The 20,643-nt window shown below is 40.8% G+C and overlaps 1 protein-coding gene across 3 annotated transcripts in view; it reads left to right on the top strand.

Moving 5' to 3' along the window:
* Ccdc192 (coiled-coil domain containing 192) overlaps positions 1 to 20,643 on the top strand; it is a 226,845-nt gene that overhangs the window by 26,125 nt on the left and 180,077 nt on the right. For 2 of the 3 annotated variants that reach the window (XM_048358139.1, XM_048358141.1), the window contains exon 2: positions 10,319 to 10,376. In XM_048358139.1, the coding sequence (XP_048214096.1) occupies positions 10,319 to 10,376 (58 nt within the window). Of the gene's footprint in view, positions 1 to 8,934; positions 9,477 to 10,318; positions 10,377 to 20,643 lie in introns of those variants that run through there. The other variant, XM_048358140.1, reaches the window with a different exon arrangement.

Genomic DNA, 20,643 nt, shown 5'->3' with positions numbered 1-20,643 from the left:
CCTATGAGCAATTCTTGTTCTTATATTAAGTTCTTTTAGGACTGGCTTTCTCTATGAACCCCTTTGATTCACTCGAATTAAGCAGGGATACCCTCTATCCAATAACCAGGAGTCAATGGAACCTGGAGGTCCTGGCAGTAAGTCAGGAGGGAAAGTTAGAGGTAGTAAAGAGAACAGAGTAAAATTCATTGGGGGGATGATGATTTTGGTTTAGTTTCAGTGACGTGGAAATGTGGAGAAGAGTAGAATCAGTAGAAAGAACAAGGTTAAAATGATAGACAATGGAGAGTTAGCAGAAAAGAGTGGAGGTGTTATTCATAGGAAAGTAATTTTTAAAGAAAGAGAACGCAAAGAGAGAAATAAAGAAAAAATACTGGAAGACAGATGCACAAAACAGAGAAAAATTATTTTAAAAAAATAAAATAAAAAATAAAAAGGAAAAAAACCAGAAGAATGAACAACCAAAAAAAAAAAAAAAATCCAAAACTTGATAAAACCTGTAAAAATGGAAAACAAAAAAACCAACGACGTTTCAGAAGTGAAAAAATTAAAAATTAAAATAAAAAAAAATTTCTTTTTTAATTTTTGAAAAAAAAATATGGAGTACTCCTTGTTTGGGTGGTCTTTCCCCAGTCTCTGGTTTCCTTGCGATGGTCTGCAGTCTATTTTCCTGATTGGCTGGTTTGACTTGCTTTCAGTTTGCAGGGGGTGGATCTGATCTGACCCTTCTCCCCTGTTGGTGCAATCCTGGGTCTCTGTGGTTCGCACAGCTTGCAAGTAGGCCTTGGGTGTCCTCTGTAGATGGGGACGTGAGCGGTCTCTGGAACCGTGGCTTCTCTATCTGCTGTGGGGCCGCGGCCTTTAACGCCTGGCTTTGAATAGGCTGTGTACTCAGCAGGGCGGGGCGCCTCTGGCCTAGTTTACCTGGCTGAGAGTTTCTTGCCTGTGAGAGGTTCTTCTCTCCTGGGCGTGGTGGCTGCCTGAAGGAGCTGGCTTTGGAATTCAGCTCCATTTCAGGCTGGGAATTGGGCTTCCTCTGTGACGGGACCATTTATCTGTCTCAGGAACTGTTGGTTCCCCTGTCTGGTGTTTCCGTGCCACAGGTAGCTGCTCGCCGCTTTCGCTTTAAATTTAGAAATACCAGTGGGCAGGGCAGGGCACCTCTGGCTAAGCCGTGGCCCAGGACGAGCCTCCCACCTGGGCAGGGGGCGTTCTCCTGGGTGGAGCTAGCTCTCAGTGGTCGGTCCGTCTTGCCCTTTTCAAAGATGGCTCCTTTGTCCTCGCTTTCCCCAGGCCCTCTTTAGTTCTAGTCTGGTCTGACTCTATGCCAGTGTCAAAGATGGCGCTTTGCTCTGGCGGTGGGGGAAGGGCTACCTTCCAGAAGCTGCTCTGTGGGCACGAATGAGAATACCTTTCGTGGGGTACTCACCCTTTCTCTGTGATTTCAGCCCATCCGTGCTCAGCCGCCATCTGGAGGATTTCTCCCTGGTCTATGCTGTGTGCTTTAGCCGTGCGGAGTGTGGGTGGCTGTGCCAGGCACTGTGCAGGCGCCGGCACTGGCGCGGCGGCAGGGCGCCGCCTGGAGCTCAAATCTGTGTTTTCAGAAGAGCAAAGTCGATTTTTCCTTCCTGGTCAGAATCCCTGTACTATTAGAACTTACTCTGGCTGTCTTTCTAGGAGTAACAATATCTATGGGGTGAGAAAACTGCAATATCGGAGGGAGCTCAGCTAGGGCTCTGCTGCTCCTCCGCCGTCTTCCCGGAAGTCCTGTAAGAAATTTATTAGAGACATAATTAGGGAATAAAAGACATTTTCTACAGAGCCTACAGTAACCGAGCATCAGAAAAAAATGAAGAATATTTTAAAATAACATAGAAAGTAAACTGAAAGGGAAATTTCTTAGTCAATGTACTAGTGAAACAAACACATCTTGGAGCCACCAATGCTTTGATGGCTCATGATTATCACTAGTATCTTTCATAATGATAGATTATGACAATAATGAATGAGTGAATAATTCACTCTGGTGAAAACTATAAAGGAAGAGTAATTCAGTCACAGAAAAGCACAAATATGTTCTCACTAATGTAGTTGTAGCCATCTGTGGAAAACAATGAATGCAAGTGAAGTAATGAATGAGGTTCTGTAAGCCAAACATGGTTTCCTGCATAAAGATCAACAAGATGGCTGGGCATGGTGGTGCATGCTTGTTATCCCATTATTCAGGAAGCTGAGATTAGAGGATCGTGAGTTTAAGGCCAGCCTGGATTGGCAATAATATGAAAAGTGTAAATGCATAGAATTAGCCTTTTCCTGATTAGTAGTCGCAATCAAAATCAAATCTAGTTAAGGTAATAAAAAGAGGAATTACTATCATATTGGGGCTTATGGAATCAGCTGAAAGCTAATTAGCATTTGAATAGCACAGAAACTAGGACCATTCCAGAGACTAAAATGCAGATTTGCAACAGGAAACACTGAGTCAGAAGGAGCTGTGTGGAGAAGTGATGAAACAGAAGATGATGATGGTGACTTGGATGAAGGTCATGTGAGTGGAGTGTATAAATATTTGATTGAAGAAGACTGAAGAAAGGATAGAAAAAAAGAAGGTACACTTTGAACATTTTTTTCTGTGAAAGGAATCACAGGAGGACATGGTGCCATTGTCTAACAATGAACCACATCACAGGCTGGAATGCACTTCCCTGCCAGTGTCCTGGGCTGCTTTCCTCCCATCCTTCCAGGTCAATGTCCAGTTCCAGCTCCATGTCACTTATTCTTCCAGCTCCATGTTCAGCTCTGTCTCACTTATTCTTCCAGCTCCAGCTCCAGCTCTGTGTCACTTCTGGTCATAGGCTCATGACATTGTTCTTTTTTCTTACACACTTGGCCTTCTCCCTAACAACCTGCTGGATGTGTTTGAAAGAAACTCCTGGAAACAACCTCTCTTCATCTCATTCCTACCACGGTATGACCAGACCCAGAAAAGTGCCTAGCACCTAGTACAGCCTTGATAGCACTGTGGGACAAAGAAATAAGCAGAGATGTTTAGAATGCCAACTGTTTCCAAAGGATCCAGTTCCTGAGTAACCACAAGCAGATGCCTTGCAGTCCTGTGTTGAGACAGGGTCTGTTTCCCCTTTAGGTGGAAGGAGTTAGATACCAACTAGAATTTACTGTCCCTCCAAAGTGAAATACCAGAGTAGAGAGGCATTTCTCACAGGGAAATAAAACATGGCTGGGATCCCCAAAAGCTAATGGCAATGAAGAACAGTAAGGAGGAAGAAGAAACATTCATTTCACGCCATAAACAAACCATAAACGAAAAGGTAAGTCCTATTCATTAATTAAAAGCTTTGAATTTCATCTTTATGTTTCCCAAGGAAACACTTTCGGACCAAGGGACTAGAAGAATTTATCTGCTCACATAGATAAATATCCTTCTCTATTAAAGCAGGCTGGAAGCTTGGTGATAATTAGATCCACTGTGTCAAGCAATCAAGAGCCTGAGGATGAGAACAAAACAGCAGTGTTAAGTGAGCTAGCTAATTCTTCAGAGAAACAGAAGGAAAGTCTTTGCAATCAGCTGGAAGGGCTGTTACACTCGTGGAACGATCAGTGCCTGGGTATGGAATATTACCTTGGTTTCTCCATCATCTCTCCACTTTCTTCTTGTCCCCTCCCCCCTCTGGCACACCCATCTCTAACACCAGTGCAGTTACCCTGTTCATCAGCTCTAGGAAAGGTGGCCATTTTTCTCCACAAGAGGGTACTTCTGCAAGAGGAACAGCTGGGAGTGGCTTCTGTTTGCTTTCCACTCCCTTTTCTCCTTGCTTAAGGTCTGCAGAGTTAGAGGAGTGCATAGAGAATCTGAAGCCTGCTTCATTATATTTTTTTTCCCAACAGAGCAATTATGATTACTAGAATGATTACGTTGGCAGGATAATCAGCACCATGAGGACTGATCGTTCAGTACTGATTTTGTTCCATGCCCAGTGTACAGAAGTCTTTCCGTAAATATTTTTATACTCTTTTTTTTTTTTTTTTGGCCAGTCCTGGGGCTTGGACTCAGGGCCTGAGCACTGTCCCTGGCTTCTTTTTGCTCAAGGCTAGCACTCTGCCACTTGAGCCACAGCGCCACTTCTGGCCATTTTCTGTATATGTGGTGCTGGGGAATCGAACCCAGGGCCTCATGTATACGAGGCAAGTGCTCTTGCCACTAGGCCATATCCCCAGCCCCGTAAATATTTTTAAAATAAAAGAATAAAGCAAAAATGAATGGACAGATAAGAAAAGCAAGCGGCAAAGACTTCCTTCAAAGACAGCAGTGCTCTTCCTTCTCAGCACCACTAATTCAGTATAAATCTACTCTGTTCTGTCTTGCTTTTCCTCCTTGCTAGGTTTTATTTTTCTCTTACTCTCCTTTCTGGTCCTATTAATACTCATTGAAATTTGATGAGCCACCCCAAGAAGCATTTGAAGTAGAGTGTGTAAAATATGTATCTTCCTTAAGCCTCTTCTTCTTTTCTCTATGCACATATGTGACTGCTGATTCTAGGAAAACATAAATATCTGACAGGTGCTAGGAAGGATATGACAGTCTATAAGAGTTGTGAGGAACTTATGGTGCCTTTTTAGCTACAAATAATGTTAATAGCAGCAGTGACAATAATTTACATATGTTTTTATTTTTAAATAACATCTCTTTATTCTTTTGGACTTAGAGCTTTCTAAAATTTTAATTCAACTTTAAAAAATAAAATTATTTGTATAGTCTCTTAAACTTAATTATAAAAGTTAACAAGCTTAATTGGTCAGCCTGTTCAGACTAGAATTCTGAGATAACTTTGTCCTCAATAAACCAGAAGATTTTTTAACCATCTCCTGCTGGAATCCTTTCCACACAGCATTCCTTTGAGAAAGAGAAAATGGAAAGTCCCTTTGTTTTTCAAGGACTTTTAAAGGTCTGTTTTTGTATCAGCCATATCTCTTTGCCTCTGTTTTTGATCAGTGAGATGTACAAGAAGATTAATAACCATTATAAATAATTAGTGCCTACAGTTCCTTTCAACAGCCATTATTGACATGACCTTCCTTCCATAAAATATTATGAACCCTTGACATTGAGGATATCTGCATATTCTCCTAAATGCACTAAAGTACAAATCAGTTTTGTGGGTTTTTAAAAAATTCTTTGGCTAAAAGGTCAGAATATTAGATCTGGAAGAAATCACAAACAATTCAAGTTGTTCTTTTAAAAACAGGAAACCTATCAAGATGCACTACATTCATAAACTGATATGTTGAATTAAAACTCCATTGTACTATTTGGAGATAACAAAAAGGAATAAAATAAGACACAAACAATGAAATTATTTTTCTGATCCTCCATAATCTATTAACTAGATGCAAGTCCCATAGCCCTGTCCCTCCCTGTTTTTCCACATCTACAAATATAGCATCGAATTTTCCACTCTGAGCACCAACTGATTGATACTTCTTCGTTTTACTCATCATGTTGTTTTATAAAGGCACTAGGGAACTTAAAACTATATTGAAAGAGAAATGTTAATCACATTGTTTTATAGATAAGTCCTAACTATGGATTCCTGCTAACTACTGTAGTTATTTGAACTATATAGCCCAATCCTAGAAATAAATTCTGTGGTGGAAAACATTTCTGTCATCCAGTGTAATTTATTTTGAAATGGACAATGTGACTAGGTTGGGTGAATATGGGACAGGGATCAAAGCTCAGGAAGGACTCTGAGCTGTAAACTGTCACCTTAGAGAGTAAAGTGGATATAGACTCACTTCCATTCACAGATGCCTCAAGGAGAATAACCACCGGCTGGGAGAACGTGGCTGGGGAGGAATTGTGACAGAGGGCAGGACACCAAGATACATTGCCTCCTCCATCCTATGTCAGGAAAGTAGTTAGAGTCAGAACATGACCAGGTGGGGTCTTTTGTCTGGAGTAGGAGGGCCCACAGAAACCAACCATCACAGGAGGCCTGTGGTGAAATCACTGCTTGTCTATAAGCCAGTCCATTTCCATGCGCTCCCCACACAGCAACATGATGACTGATCCTTAGCATTGGATCTAGCTATAACCATATTGCAGTTTGAGCACAGCACATTGCTTCTCTTCTACTTTAAATGGATTTTCCAGAAATGATGACTACATGATGGTTCTTCATCTGTCTGGATCTGATTTTTGAGAGGAGTTTTGTGGGATTCTTGTGGCTTCGTAACTGAGGTTTCTGCTTTGGGAAGTTAACTGTCCTTACCACGTCTGTTGTGGTTGCTTAGGAACAAGGGGCAGCAGAGCAGTAGCAGTGATTGTAAAATTCCAGGGAATGGGCTTGGTGGGTGTGTGTCTCATTGACAGGCACTCTCAGCGGGCCTGGCCCGAGATGGGAACATGTTATAGCAAGAAGTGTATAACCTCAGACTCAGAAACACCAGAGAGAGGCAGGTGAGTTCCTAGCTCTTTTTGACTCAAAATAATTCATGTGAATTTCTAGATGGAATGGCCTTCACTCCTAACTTCAAAGTTAACCCTCCTTCAAAGCCTGGGGAAGAACATCAAACAGACTTTTTTCCTTTCCTGGACAGTGACCTTTTTCTTTGAGCAAGGTCTGACACACAATAGTTTTCAACCCACAGTTTTGTTGAATAACAAAATGTCCCTCATGTATATCACTCAACATCATATACTCACCTATACCAACTATTTCACTAGAGTGAGAAGGGCAGGAAGGTAAAGGGAGCTCTTTTTTTAAATCCCTGGAATAAAATGTCACCCTTACCTCTTGCCCACCAGGACACACACACACACACACACACACACACACACGCGCGCACACACACACACACACACATACAGAGCTAGGTCACTTGTCCTTGAGTTCCCCAAATACAAAAACAAATATGACTACAGGTATGCAAGTATATAATTCACCTCAACAATCAGTAATCAATCACTAGAAAATGTGTATGTGGGCACAACTTGTTTCCCTTTCAGTGTGGAAATACTTCCACTTAGAATCATCTTGGCAACCTTGACTGTGAGCCAGCAATGCCCCTACTGTGAAGGAGCTAGCATCTCCTGGAGGGCAGCATCCCGTGTGGGGCTTTCACAGCTACTAATATTCTACTTGCTCAGTGTAGAAAAAGTGTATTTCTTGTGTGACTGTAGATTTGTGGGTGATCTAAGAAATGCATATATCTCTTAAGACTTGATGCAAACAGTTGTTTCTGTGTTCAAAAGAAACCATGATGCTTAAGTGATAGTTTTAGAGAGAAAGGTTTTGTTGTTGTAATTGTTTATTGAACTATGAAATTTAGCATTCATTTTCTTCTAATTTCTCCTAACAAAGCACATGTCTTAAAGACGTGTCCACATGTTCTAGCCAATGAAAGGGGTGAACATTATGTTACCCAAAGAGGGAAAAATGCCCTTCAATGAACACCTTGAAGTGAATCATCCAGGGTACAACCAATAGGGAAGTCAAGGGAAATAAATGCAGGAGGTGCTTCCTTACTGCTGTCACTTTTATAGGCTTTATTTCCATATATGAAGTACTTCAACCATATTCATCCTTATTTGCCTTCCCCTCCCACTGATATCTACCTATTCAAACCAATTTTATTAAAATAATTTATTTGTTATATCTCACTGATGACTTTTCCACCAAAAAACATAGAGTAAAAGGTTACATTTCAGATATTTCATTTAAAATGAAAGGCTTTTTGTTGTTATTCTTGTAAAACACCAAGAAAACAAAGCCATTATAAGGTTTCCATATCTTATTATTTCAAATTTCCAGCATATATTTAAGGATATTCTTTCAGTTTCCCCAGGAATCTGCAATAACAAAACTCTGAAATGAAAACAGATTTCATAAATGCATTTGTTAATTCTAATTTGTGTAAATCTCAAGGCTTATAGGCCTTCCAAAGCTTTTCTTAATTATTGTACAACATGACTTCTCTGTGTATGCTGTTTCCATGGTAACTCTGAGGCCATGACTCATGACCTTTGCATATTATTGTCAGACAGCCAATGCTCCTTCATTTTTAAAGTGGTAGCTTTGTTTGAGGATTTATTAAAAGAGGCTGGATTCAAAGAACACTTTCTGTGGTATATTTGTGGCAATCTGACTATGCACTTGAGTGTTACAAGCTGAATGTTTCTTTCTGGCTTGGTACATTATTTGGTAAGCAAAAGACAAAGTATTCTGGGTACTGGTGGCTCATGCCTGTTATCCTAGGGACTCAGGAGGTTGAGATCTGAGGATCCTGAGGATCAAGATTTGCACTCATCCAGAGCAGGAATGTTTATGAGTTTCTTATCTCCAATTAGCAAGCAAAAGGCTGGAAGTGAAGCTATGGCTCAAGTGGTAGAGTTCCAGGTTTGTTTGTTTCAAAAATGCTCAGTGCAATGAGTTCAAGTCCCAGTACTGGCACCAAAAATACTATGATATTTGTTCTCCACGAGGGTTCCAGTGAGAAGTACAAAAGCACAGGCAAATAATTATGAGTATTATAAACCATAAGGACTGCAAGAGATAGATGTTCAAAACTTCCTTTTGAAACACAGGGGTGAGTAACACTTTTGATTGGAAAGGTCAGAGAGACTACAGAAAGAGGTCAAATTATGTGTGTGAAGAAAAGGCAAGACTTCAACCAGCACAGGAAGTGTGGGTGCTCTAGGTAGTGGAGATAGCCAGTACACTCTGGAATTATTAGGTGATAGGATTGGTGAAGACATCACCTTTATGAGCTACACTGATGACTACAGACAGAATAAGAGGAAATGTCGGAGGGACCTGTTTATTAAGGTCCTTCAAACCAATTTGTTGGCTTCCCCTACAAAAGTTTAGTTCTCAGTCCATGCTACAGAACTGCTGCCCAATAGTCAGCAGCAAAGTGCTGGGTTTTTCCTATTTACCTATGAGACAAGGAAAGCAATTGTATTTCACAGAACCCCTTTTCCTTCTACCAAGTAAAATTTAATTACTACTGTTCAAGTAGTCACTGATAACTGTATAGAAATTTTAAGTGGTTTCAAAATTTTCCAAAAGAAATTAAAGTGACATTCATGCACAGAAAAATGGGAATAGAACAATGTTTCTTAAGGAGGCATGAGACAGAAAACCAAAGTAGGCTGAGATTTTCAAGTCAGGCTTTCTGGTTACCAACAGTGAAATGGAATCTGCTAATGTTATGAGGGTTATTAAATCACTCATTCAGTCATTGATTCATTGATCAAGTATTGACCATCCAGACTCTCTTCAAGGTGCTGAGGTTTGGGGTTGAGTGTAATTCTGTAGTATAGCATTTGCTTAGCAGAAAGAAGGCCCTAGGTATGGTCAGAGAAAAGAAAAGAAAAAGAACATGCCAAGAATCGAATAACAAAGAGAGAAATACCCCCATACACTCAAGGAGTTTACCTTGAAAGAAAAAATAATGTAAGCTGATGAGGTGAGGGGTTTGATTTTAAATGAGATGCATCTGGCTGGGGGGTGGGGGTAGAGGTTGTCTTACTAAGAAGCTGACATTTCAGAAAGACAGGAAAGGAAGGAAGGAGGGAAGGAAGGAAGGAAGGAAGGAAGGAAGGAAGGAAGGAAGGAAGGAAGGAAGGAAGGAAGGAAGGAAGGAAGGAAGGAAGGAAGGAAGGAAGGAAGGAAGGTCCAAACAGTTAGATACAGAGAAGACCCTGGGGCTTTGGCCTAACCTGGCCATCAAGGGAAGAAAGTATTTGAAAGAGGGAGTGATATCCAAAGGCTGCTAAGGAGGGTGATGTGACAGTGACCCTGGGAGATGATGATCTGCCACATATCTGGGGAGTGGTACTGGTGAGGGCCCAGTGGAACTGGTGATTGGCCCACAAGGACAGTGAGACTATCGGTTTTGCCACAAAGGGGGGTTGGGAGGGAGAGAAGGTGGAGAGACAGAGACAGAGACAGAGAACAATGAGTTCCCTGAATCTGTGGCTCTCCCTCTTCTTTTTCTTAAGTTCAAATAAGAGATTTTGCATGGTTTTTGTTTTTGTTTTTTTGGACATATAATACTGTTCAGACTGCTTATTCTCAAGAGAGCCTTTAAAGTTAATTTTATCTTCTGCAAGTAAAGTTTACATTCCATTACTTTTATTTCCTCTTGACATGTCCAGAAACTGACAGTTGGAGGAAATACTTTAAAATTTTATCTCCGTGTTAGTGTGTGTAAGGATCTGCTCAATATGAAGTATGTGTGTGTGCCTCTTGGAAATAAAAAAAACTTGGAATTCTAAACCTTTGCTTTATTTCAGTCTGGTGTCAATGTCTGCAACCTCACAGTCAGATATACAGCCGAACACCAGAACAGCGGTAAGAACACTCTGTATAGCTTATTTCTATAATAAAATGAAGCAAAATGAACCTGTCCTTTAATTGAATTAATATGGAGGATTTTTTTTATATGGGGTAATTTTCACAGCTTACTTGTAAACATTTAAAGACAAAAACTTGAAGTGTTGGTTCCAGATAGGAGATGGAGATAAAGAGGGATAGAGGTCAGCTCAGACATACTGGGGATCACTGAGGGGTGGGGTAGCATTTTAAACACTGTGCTCTGTAGCCTACAAGGTTGTTGATAAGCTGGACAACTATTAAGTATTTGCTTATATGTGGGGAGATCTTGGCATGCAGACATGATATAAACCCAGGACAACACTTCATTGTTTAGTTAGGTTTGTGTTTAACTCATGATCAGTTCCAGACAGATTTGGCTTCATTTTTTAAAATCAAGTCAGCTGCTGACATGTCAGGCTCTGAGGATCCAAATCTTCCTTCGTTTCACCTCTCTGATGTCCCAGGAAGCTGGTCCTTCTTCCTGAAGCCCACTGGGTCTCTCCTGGGGTCCTCACTTAACCCTAGGGACATATTGAGAGGCGTTGGAAGTGGGATACCAACACATAGAGGTTTACTATACTTGTCCTTTACTTTTACATAAGTTTGAGAACTTTAGTTTTCATTTTAACTTTTTCAGTTTTCTAAAAAAATACCTTTAAAGAGTTAAACAAAGAGTTTTCAACTCAATATGTCAGATTATGAGTAAGAGGTATCTTCATCGGTGTCACCCCTTCCATCAGTCTCCCACGCACCTATCCCGGTCCACCATCCCCTCAATTTACTCAGGTTCCATGTTTACAAGTGTACATTGGCTATCTACCCTTTCTCTCTATATTTGTCCTCCTCCCTTTGACATGCACCAACAATTCTTCTAAAGAATAACTTACCTATATTTCCCTCAGACACATTTAGCATGCCCCCTTGTATATTCAGTTAAGTCCTCAGACCCTCTAGATTCTACCCAGCGACATTTCTGAAACAGTCTTTTCAGTTGTAAGGTATGGATGGTATAGTATGTTTTTTTAAGACCATACTTCTGGTCACTCCAAGCTATATGAAAATAGACAAGTTCCTTAAACACACTGAATTTTGTTTTTCTCCTATAGAACAAGGATAATAATCTACCTCAGATAAGGTGTTTAGGCCAGGTGCTGGTGGCTTTTAACTATAATGCTAGCTACTACAGAAGCTGAAAGCTGATGAGCAAGGTTCAAAGCCAGCTAGGGTAGAAAAGTCTGTGAGTCTCTTATCTTTAATTAACCAATAAAAACTGAGAAGTGAAGGTGTAACTCAAGAGAAGCCTTCAATTCAAGTTCCAGTACTCATATCCGAAAAAATTAAGATGTAAGATGGTTTGTAAGGTATGTATGTATGTATGTATGTATGTATGTATGTATGTATGTATGTATATATGTGTGTGTGTGTCTGTATTTACACACACCATATAAGGTATAGATGTACTACTGTACAGAGTATAAGCCCATGTGCATGGACAGAATTCAGATGGTTTCTTAGTGTGCCAGGGGACTTTGCCCTGTGATCTGTTTCCTGTAGGCTTGGTAGTACTGGTCTACCACTCCTAACCCACCCCAGCCTCTTGGATCATGGGCTGGGAAGAAATAATTTCCCAGTGACATGCATGTGAGAACCTCACATTTTCACAATTATTTTAGTTCATAAATTGTTTTTTTAAATATCTCTGTTCTTTGTCATAGTTCATTTAATCTGGGCCTAGACAGACTGGACATGCTTCCTAAATCCATAAAACTTTTCAGAGATCTTTTGCGAATCAACAGAAAGACAAATTAAGTTTATAAAATGACTTTAATTAAACAGTTGTTTTCTAACTGTAGTGATAATTTAATTTGAATACACTGCTTTTTTTAGATTGGAAAGAAAGCCTAATAATAAAATTTAAGCTTATTTAATGCAGTGGGTTTTATTGTTTTTTATTCTTAAATTCATTGCTCCAAGTAAGAGTGGCTCTTCTCTACATCCTGTAAAACTGGTTTTTCTGTTTGACAGGAATCTTTGAGTCTGAGAAATGGGACATTTCAGAGCATCAATCTGTTTGCTGCCCTTTCCTCTATTTTATTTTTTTTTTGCCAGTCCTGGGGCTTGAACTCAGGGCCTGAGCACTGTCCCTGGCTTCTTTTTGCTCAAGGCTAGCACTCTGCCACTGGAGCCACAGCGCCACTTCTGGCTTTTTCTATAAATGTGGTGCTGAGGAATGGAACCCAGGGCTTCATGTATAGGAGGCGAGCACTCTACCACTAGGCCATATTCCCAGCCCCCTGCCCTTTCCTCTAATTATGGTATCCACTTGTATCCTAGAGGTATCTAACCTGAAAAAGACAAAGTACCAATTACTTCACTTAAGACTTTTGCCTGGGGCTCCCAATTAGCTTCCTGGAGCTTGCAATCATTTCTTTCTAATTTACAATTGACAGCCTTAGAACCCTGGGGCCTGAAGCAACTCTGCTTTTTTCCCCCTAGTCTCTCCACCTTTCAAAAGATCCTAATTTTCTGGGAAGAATTTAGGATTAGAGACTTTCAGGTTTTAGCAAATCTGAGGGAATGCTGTCTCTCTACCTTACTGTCCCTTTAAGTTAGGAATTCCAGACTTCCAGTGCAACAGAACTGATTCTTCTGTATATTGTAGATCTGATCTCTAAGACTGAAAGGAAGGAGAAAGTCCTGACCACCCAAGCAGATTTAAACACACCCTAACTTTGTCAGACTCTACTGGGAACCTCATTCTGTATTGGCCTTTATAGTACTGGTCTCTGAATACTCCTCTAACTTTTGGACTCTCTTGGTTAATAATTCCTTCTTAACATCTGTGACAAAATTTTAGATATCCAAATGGCTTTCCTTCAGTATCATTTGAAATAAAACAAAGGGACTACACTCCAGGCACAGAGAGCTATGTGTGTCCCTCCAAATCCTTACTGTTGGACAAGGCATCCAGAATTCAATGATTACATTGACACTTTTATTATTATTTCCACTTTAGTAGTGGACAAATGGAGACTTTGAGTGTGTCTCAACACGCTTCTAGACATGAGTGGCCAGAGGATAAATCACTAAATAATTAAAACACTATCAAGTAATCTGTACTTCTCAGTTTCAAGATGGTGCCCATTCGTCTTACTCTTACTTTCCTGGGACTGTTGGAGAATGAGAATGTTACTTAAGCTGTTGATTTTGCTCCATTTAAAATCTCCGGACAGAAAACAACTAGTACACACAAAGCATTTCATTTAAAACTGCTTAGGAAATCAAATTTCCGTTGCCTGAGGCTTGGCCTGAACAGGGCCAGAATGGGTCTTCCTGAACTATCCTTGAGAACCCAGGAAATGCAAATGAACATTGTAAACTCAAATTGCATTGCTTGTGAGGAGTAGCATGTCCCAAAGTGAGAATAGATGTGAATTTGTTTGTGCTAGAATCTATATTATGCAAAATGGGAATTATTATGAAACCTCATAACCCACTATTGCTTTCAAATTGTTATTGACTGATAATTTTACACATGAACCATTATTGAAGTGCCTCAGGTACAAATGAACTTTCTGTGTTGTTTTTTTTTCTTGACTTGTAAGGTCAGATTCTTAACATGCTATAAAGAAAGTCAACCTTACAAAATGACCTTTAAGTATCTAAAAGAATTTACATTTTATAAATTGGGCAAAGCCATGACTTATTTTGCCAAATGCTTATAAATTCTGCTATTCCTTTATTACTTGATATAATGTGCCATTAGATTTTCAGGGAACATATATTAGCCTTTTTTTTATTTAAAGCTTTCTGATATTTACAGTTGTAGTTCCCTGTGATTTTAATTTGCATTTCCTCAACAAAAAATGTGGAAGTGAATTTTTTGTTTTTTTCATCTTTTTTGTCATCTTCCTCTTATTTGGCATTCATATATTTAATACGCATTTACCTTGTATTGTTTGCTCTATTATTTGAGTGTTCTTGAGTGTTCTTTCAAAAAATATATTTTGAGACAGAACCCGGTGACTCATGTCTGTATCTTAGCAACCCAGGAGGCTGAGATCTGAGGATAATGGTTCAAAGCTAGTTTGTGAAAACAACCCTGAAAGATTCTTATCCCCAATTAAACACCAGGAAAATGCAGAAGTGAAGCTGGAGCTCAATAGTTTGTGCATCAGCTTCTGGTGAAAAAGCTAAAAAACAGTGCTCAGGCCCTAAGTTTAAGCTCCAGTACTGGTACCCACCCCCCCAACTCGTGTGTGTGTGTGTGTGTGTGTGTGTGTGTGTGTGTGTTACTTATATGTAGGTAACTTTTATATAGGTAGGTAACTTTTATAGGTAACTTTTTTATGTATTTTGCAGGTATTTTCTTCAGTCTGAAGTTTCTTGATTCTTGTAGTGGTACTTTTAGAACAGCAGAAGTTTTAATTTTGATGAAATCTCACTATCAATTTGGTACTTACATGGCTTCAGTTTCTCGTAGCACATCTGAGAAATCTTTGCCCCAGGTAACAGATTTTTCTCCCAAGGCTCCCTGTAGAAATTTCATAATTGCAGGTCTTATATTTAGGTCTATGATCCACTTAAGTCAGTCTGAATCATGGAACGAATTTCTCTCCTGGAATTCCGGACAGCTGAAGGAGGTGTGTTATGCCAGAATCACTCTGCCCCTCCCCTAGCTCATCTTTCATGGATGATGGGAGGATACAGGCTGATGGACAGGGTCTCCCAGCTTTGATTGGGTACCATTCTGAAGCCCAGCTCCTAGTAACCCTTGGGAAGGGCTGAAGTCTCTACCTTCTTGCCTTTCTTCCTTTTATAGTGTTAGGGCTGACCTGAAAACTGGAGTAACTAAATATAAGTTTTAGTGTTAAAATTATAACAGCTTCTAAACTCTGGTGATGACTCCATGATAGAGGGCTGCACCCCCCCCCCCCATGAAACTAGTTACTCTTGTAGTTTGACATTTAAAAATGTAGGGAGCACTTGTTCACCTCTATACCTGGGTAGCAACCATGGTAACGGACAGTAAAAAATGATCATAGTCATAGACTATAGAAATAACCATAATAGTAGTAGAAATGCCATGGTAACTGTTGGGTTGGTTTACTTATGACTGAGTACTGGATTGTTTTAGCCCGCTCAAGCTTGCTTAATGGTAATGGGAAAACATGGTCGCAATTGTTCAAATAAAGTTGGTACTAGGTCAGCCTGACCGCAATATTCTGCTTCTGTAAATGGCTTGCTTAACCCATTTGTGACTTGCTCTACCTCCTGCACTAACCCCCTGCATCAGTGTTACATGACCACTTGTTGTCAATTCCTGATATCGAGGCCAATTCCCAATATCAAAGCCAAAATAGGTAACTGAAAGGGTAGATAGCCAATGGAAATAGGACAAGACTTGCTTGCTAAATGTCATCCAATCAAGTATCTGCCAAGTTGGAAATACCTTGCCCCTGTAGTAATCACAATAAAAACCCTGCCTATCTGAGGGTCGGGGCTCTCAATCCAGATCCACTGTGTCCGTGATGGTTGGGAGTCCAGGCTCGAGCTTGCAATAAAGACTCTCCTGTGTTTGCATCGGTATTGGCTCCTTGGTGGTCTTTGGGGACCAGAAATCTGGCATAACAATAGGTACTGTCTCCAATAAGTCTCTGCAGCCAAGTCTCTTTTTCCAAGTCTATTTCCTGAAACCCTAACCTAATATAAACACGAAATCAAAATAGATAATAACCTAAGGAGGAAAGTTTTGTGAATGGAAATTCAGCCATGTTACTGGCACAGAGGGAAAGACAAAAATGGGAATATAAATAGAAATGCTCAGTATAACTTATGACAGCCTTTTGTAGAAAGATTTCTTATTCTTTTTTTCCTTTTCTCTATCTCTCTGTTTATTTATTTACTTTTTGTTGCTGGTCTTAGGCCTTGAACTCAGGGCCTGTGTGCTATCCTTGAGTTACCTTTTTGAGCCAAGTTAGAGCAGTGGTAGACTGGAGCCACTGCTCCACTTCTGACTTTTTTGGTAGTTTAGTGGAGATAAAAGTCTCACACTTTCCTGCCTGGCCTGCTTTGAACCATATTCCTCAGATTTCAGTCTCTCGAGTAGCTAGGATTACAGGCACATGAATATTTCTGAATGTAAAGATTCTAATGAGTGTCTGTTAGCAAATGTCCCCTCCCCCTGTAATGGGGTCCCCCCAAGGGAGGGGACCACAATGTAATGGGGTCCGAGGGTGGGGGTAATCCTCCATCCCTCCAAGAGTCCACCACTCAGAGACAGTCTCAAGTAAAAAGATGGATTTATTGGGGAAGTAAAAAGTATACTGACCAGCCAGGGTCATGGCCCAAACTCAGGAGCTGGAACCTCAACCGTAAAAAGCAGGCTGGCCACCCAGGGCAGCAGCCCAGACTCAGGAGCTGGGAGCGTGGCCCCGGGCCACGCTCAGGGTTGGGTTATTAAGGCAAACACCATATGGTCAAGCCTGCCACACGCAGGTGGCCAATGAGGTTACAACACCTACAGAGCATGCCAGGTCACATGTAGGTGGCCAATGGAGTTACAATCTGCCTCATAGCAACTGTTTGAACCAACCTATCAAGTTAGGCTTGGCGCATGGATTTGGAAGGGCTCACATGATGTAAGTGGATACGCCTACTCATGGGAGGGCACAGGTTTAACCTTGAATGTTCTACTACTCAGGTGGTCAAGCATTTTACACAGTCTTATCACAGCAAAGGGGAACTTCCCTGGATAGGGTGGGGGAGATCTTAGTAAAGATAGAGTCGGCTTCTGCTCTCTTTAACTAACCTGAGATGGAGTCAGTCTGATGCGCCTCAACAGCCAATGATGGCCACTGGCCAGATCTGACCTCCATATTACACCCCCAACTCCCGCCCCCTCTTCTGGGGCTTGAAATCTAGGCCTAGATGCTGTCCCAGAGCTCTTTTGTTCAAGGCCAACACTCTACCACTTGAGCCACAGTACCACTCCTGGCTTTTTCTGTGGTTAATTGAAGATAAGAGTCTCTCATTTTCTGTCATGCTGGCTTCAAATCACAATCCTTAGATCTTAACCTCCTGAGTAGCTAGAATTACAGATGGGAGCCACCAGCACCTGCTAAAGGATGTATTTCACTTACCAAACTATGGCCATGTTCATACACTCAATCCCATTAAAAAAAAATTTCCCACAAAAAGAAACAGTATCTTCTCCTAGAAATATCTACAAGAATTATAGGGCAATAATGGGGCAATTATTTTCTCTCCAGGTCTTGGAAAGAAAAGTGTTGCTTGGAGTTTCTAGCTGTTGACCAGCAGCTACTTTTCCTGCTTGATGCTAGTGGTCGATCCATTCACAATCTCCTCTCACCTCCCACTTCTGCCCCTAAACAACCATCTCAAACCTCATCCAGCTTAATTTGTGCTGCCTAAATTCTTTATAGTGGGAGCTTCTACAGACATTTTAGGTAGAGCAGTACATAGGAAAGTAGCCAGCGAAGTACTCTTGTAAACAGTGAGAAATATCCCTCCCTTGATTTATGTCAGTAAAGATTAAGAGTTCAATGGACTTCATTTCACCTTGATTATCATGAAAATGTTAACACTCATTACAAATGGCAAATGGTTTAACATTTTATGAGTGATTTAATTTCCCTCTGCAGAATGCATCCCAGGCATTAGCAGAGGGGATATGAGGCAGGCACAAAGGACCTAGAGGATGTTTTACCTCTAGGTATGCAGCTCCATCCCTTGGCCATCCCTGGCCAGAGGACCTAGGGGGAGAGTTGTGTGGAGAGACCACACCCATGGGTAACACGTGCTCTCTCCTCCCACTTTATGGGCTCAAGAAATCACATGCCTCAAATCAACTTAAAGGGTTGAGAAACTGGCACCCTATCACATGTATAGAAGAAGTGTTTTGATAGACAGAAAATTACAATAGTAGAAAGACAGATTTAAAACTAGTGGGTTTAGTTGGGTGCTGACGCCTAGAATCCTGGCTACTCAGGAGGCTGAGATCTAAGATCACAGTTTGAAGCCAGACCCTGCAAGAAAGTGTGAGACTCTTATCTGGAACAGACTACTCAGAAAAAGCTGGATGTGGTGCTTTGGCTCAAGTGGTAAAGTGCTAACCTTGAGCAAAAGGAGTTTAGTTAGCTCAGTGCCAGCGGCTCCTGCCTAGGTTCTCTGGAGGGAGGAAACAAAAATCCATGAGATTCTTACCTCCAATTCAGAATGAAAAAGCCAGAGGTGAAGCTGTGGCTCAAGGGGTAGAGTGCTAGCCTTATAAGAGACTGGGAGACAGTGCCTAGGCTCTAAATTCAATCCACAGTACCAGCACAAATAAAATAATGAATTGAACTTAACAGAAGAACATTGTAAAGGATTGTTTTTAACATAGAAAAGCCTTAGCTTCAGAACTTCTCATTTTCCTTAATAAGTTCTAGTTAACTTGAGATCAGAGGCCATGAAAAGTAAAAGTTTAAAATGAGGTTGGCTAAGGAAATAGGAAGCAAATCAGGTAATCATGATGTTTTTCTCTACTTTAAGTGCCAAAAAGTTCCAAAGAATTGGCATTATTTGGGGAAAGCATGCTAATTTGTTCTGTGCAAAGGGCTGATACATTTATTTTCTGGGGATTGGAAATGTTAAGAGGACTGTGTGTACAGGAGGAGGAAACTGTAAAATGTGTAGCAAGAAAACAGAAGTCAAACATTTATCTTTTAGAGATAGCAGGTTACTCTGTTAATGTTTTTGATAAAAATTACATTGCATGTGTAATTTGCTCACTTTGGGAAACCTGAAGATTCAGATTCCAGCAAAACTAAACAAAGGAGGTGTAGATTTTACCACCTCCCAATCTGTTACCCTGCACTTGAGAACACACCTCAATTGCTATGATTTGAAGACAATTGAAATCATACAAATCCCTCCTCACTCTCTCTCTCTCTCTCTCTCTCTCTCTCTCTCTCTCTCTCTCTCTCTCTCTCTCTCTCTCTCTCTCTGGCCAGTACTAGGGCTTGAACTCAGGACCTTGGTGTTGTCTCTTAGCTTTTTTGATCAGGCCTAATATTCTAGCACTGAGCACATTGAGCCACAGCTCCAACTCTAGAGTTTTATTTTATTTTGTTTGTTTTGTTTTGTCTTTCTAGTCAATTGGAGATGAGTCGCCTGTGCTTTTTCTGCCTAGCTGGCTTCAAATCAGAATCCTCAGATTTCAGCCTTCTGAGCTGGGATTATAGGCATGAGCCATTGGTGCCTAGTTTAAACTTTGCTTAGGAGACCTGAGATTCTCTCAAAGACAGAAAAGGTCAGCCCTTCTAGACAGAGTATGAGTCTCTTTGCAAAGCTCTCTATGGATGCTTGTGGGGGGGGGGGGGCTACAAGAGATGGGGGACAGTGGCAAGACTTGCAAGATGTGGGAATAGATAAAGAAAGGAAGCAGGCTCTGGGATGCAAGGCATGGCTTCAGGCTGTCTAGTGTCCCAGGCAGATTGGATTACATCAGCTTAATTTATTTTGGTAGTTTTGGTAAACTGAAACAAGCTGCTTGGAACAGTAGCCCCAGAGTCTACTTACCAGCAGCAGCATTATTTATATTAGATCAGACATCAGAATTAACGAATGACTTCAAATATTTGATAATCTCCACCAATGTGGTATGACAGCTGTACTTGGTGAAGCTCAGAGAAATGAAGGGCTTCTTCAAGATAGAAGTAGTTTGCTTACTCCTTTTCATGCTGGTGTCAAGTGGCTCATACCTGTAATCCCATCTGTACAAGAGGCTGAGATGTGGGAATCCTGGTTTGAAGCCAGCCCAGGTAGAAAGTCCATGAGACTTTATCTCACCCCCTCCCCCAAAAAAGCCAAAAGTAGAGCTGTGGTTCAAGTGGTAGAATGTTAGCCTAGACCAAAAAATCTCAGAGACAAAACCCAGTCCCTGAGTTCTGCCCCAAGAGAGGCACAAAAAGGAAAAAAAAAATCACTTTTTCCTCTAGTATATACCTTAACACACAGGCCATAGGATAACTTAGTTCCTGAAAGCTCTGTACTTCAATAAAATTTACCACTTACCCCTATTTCAACCACGTAAGGAATAGGTAGATACATACAACATAAGTAATAAAAAAGTGTTTGCAACTTTTACTACAATGCACATCTTTTTATATTAAGTGCTTAAATACAATCACCCAAGAAAAGACTAGCATTTTAATAGCAAATGACCAAAGGACCCACAGCA

The sequence above is a fragment of the Perognathus longimembris genome, chromosome 11, assembly GCF_023159225.1.
Source record: "Perognathus longimembris pacificus isolate PPM17 chromosome 11, ASM2315922v1, whole genome shotgun sequence".
Taxonomy (NCBI): Eukaryota; Metazoa; Chordata; class Mammalia; order Rodentia; family Heteromyidae; genus Perognathus; species Perognathus longimembris.
This window is presented reverse-complemented; position numbering and strand designations above follow the sequence as displayed.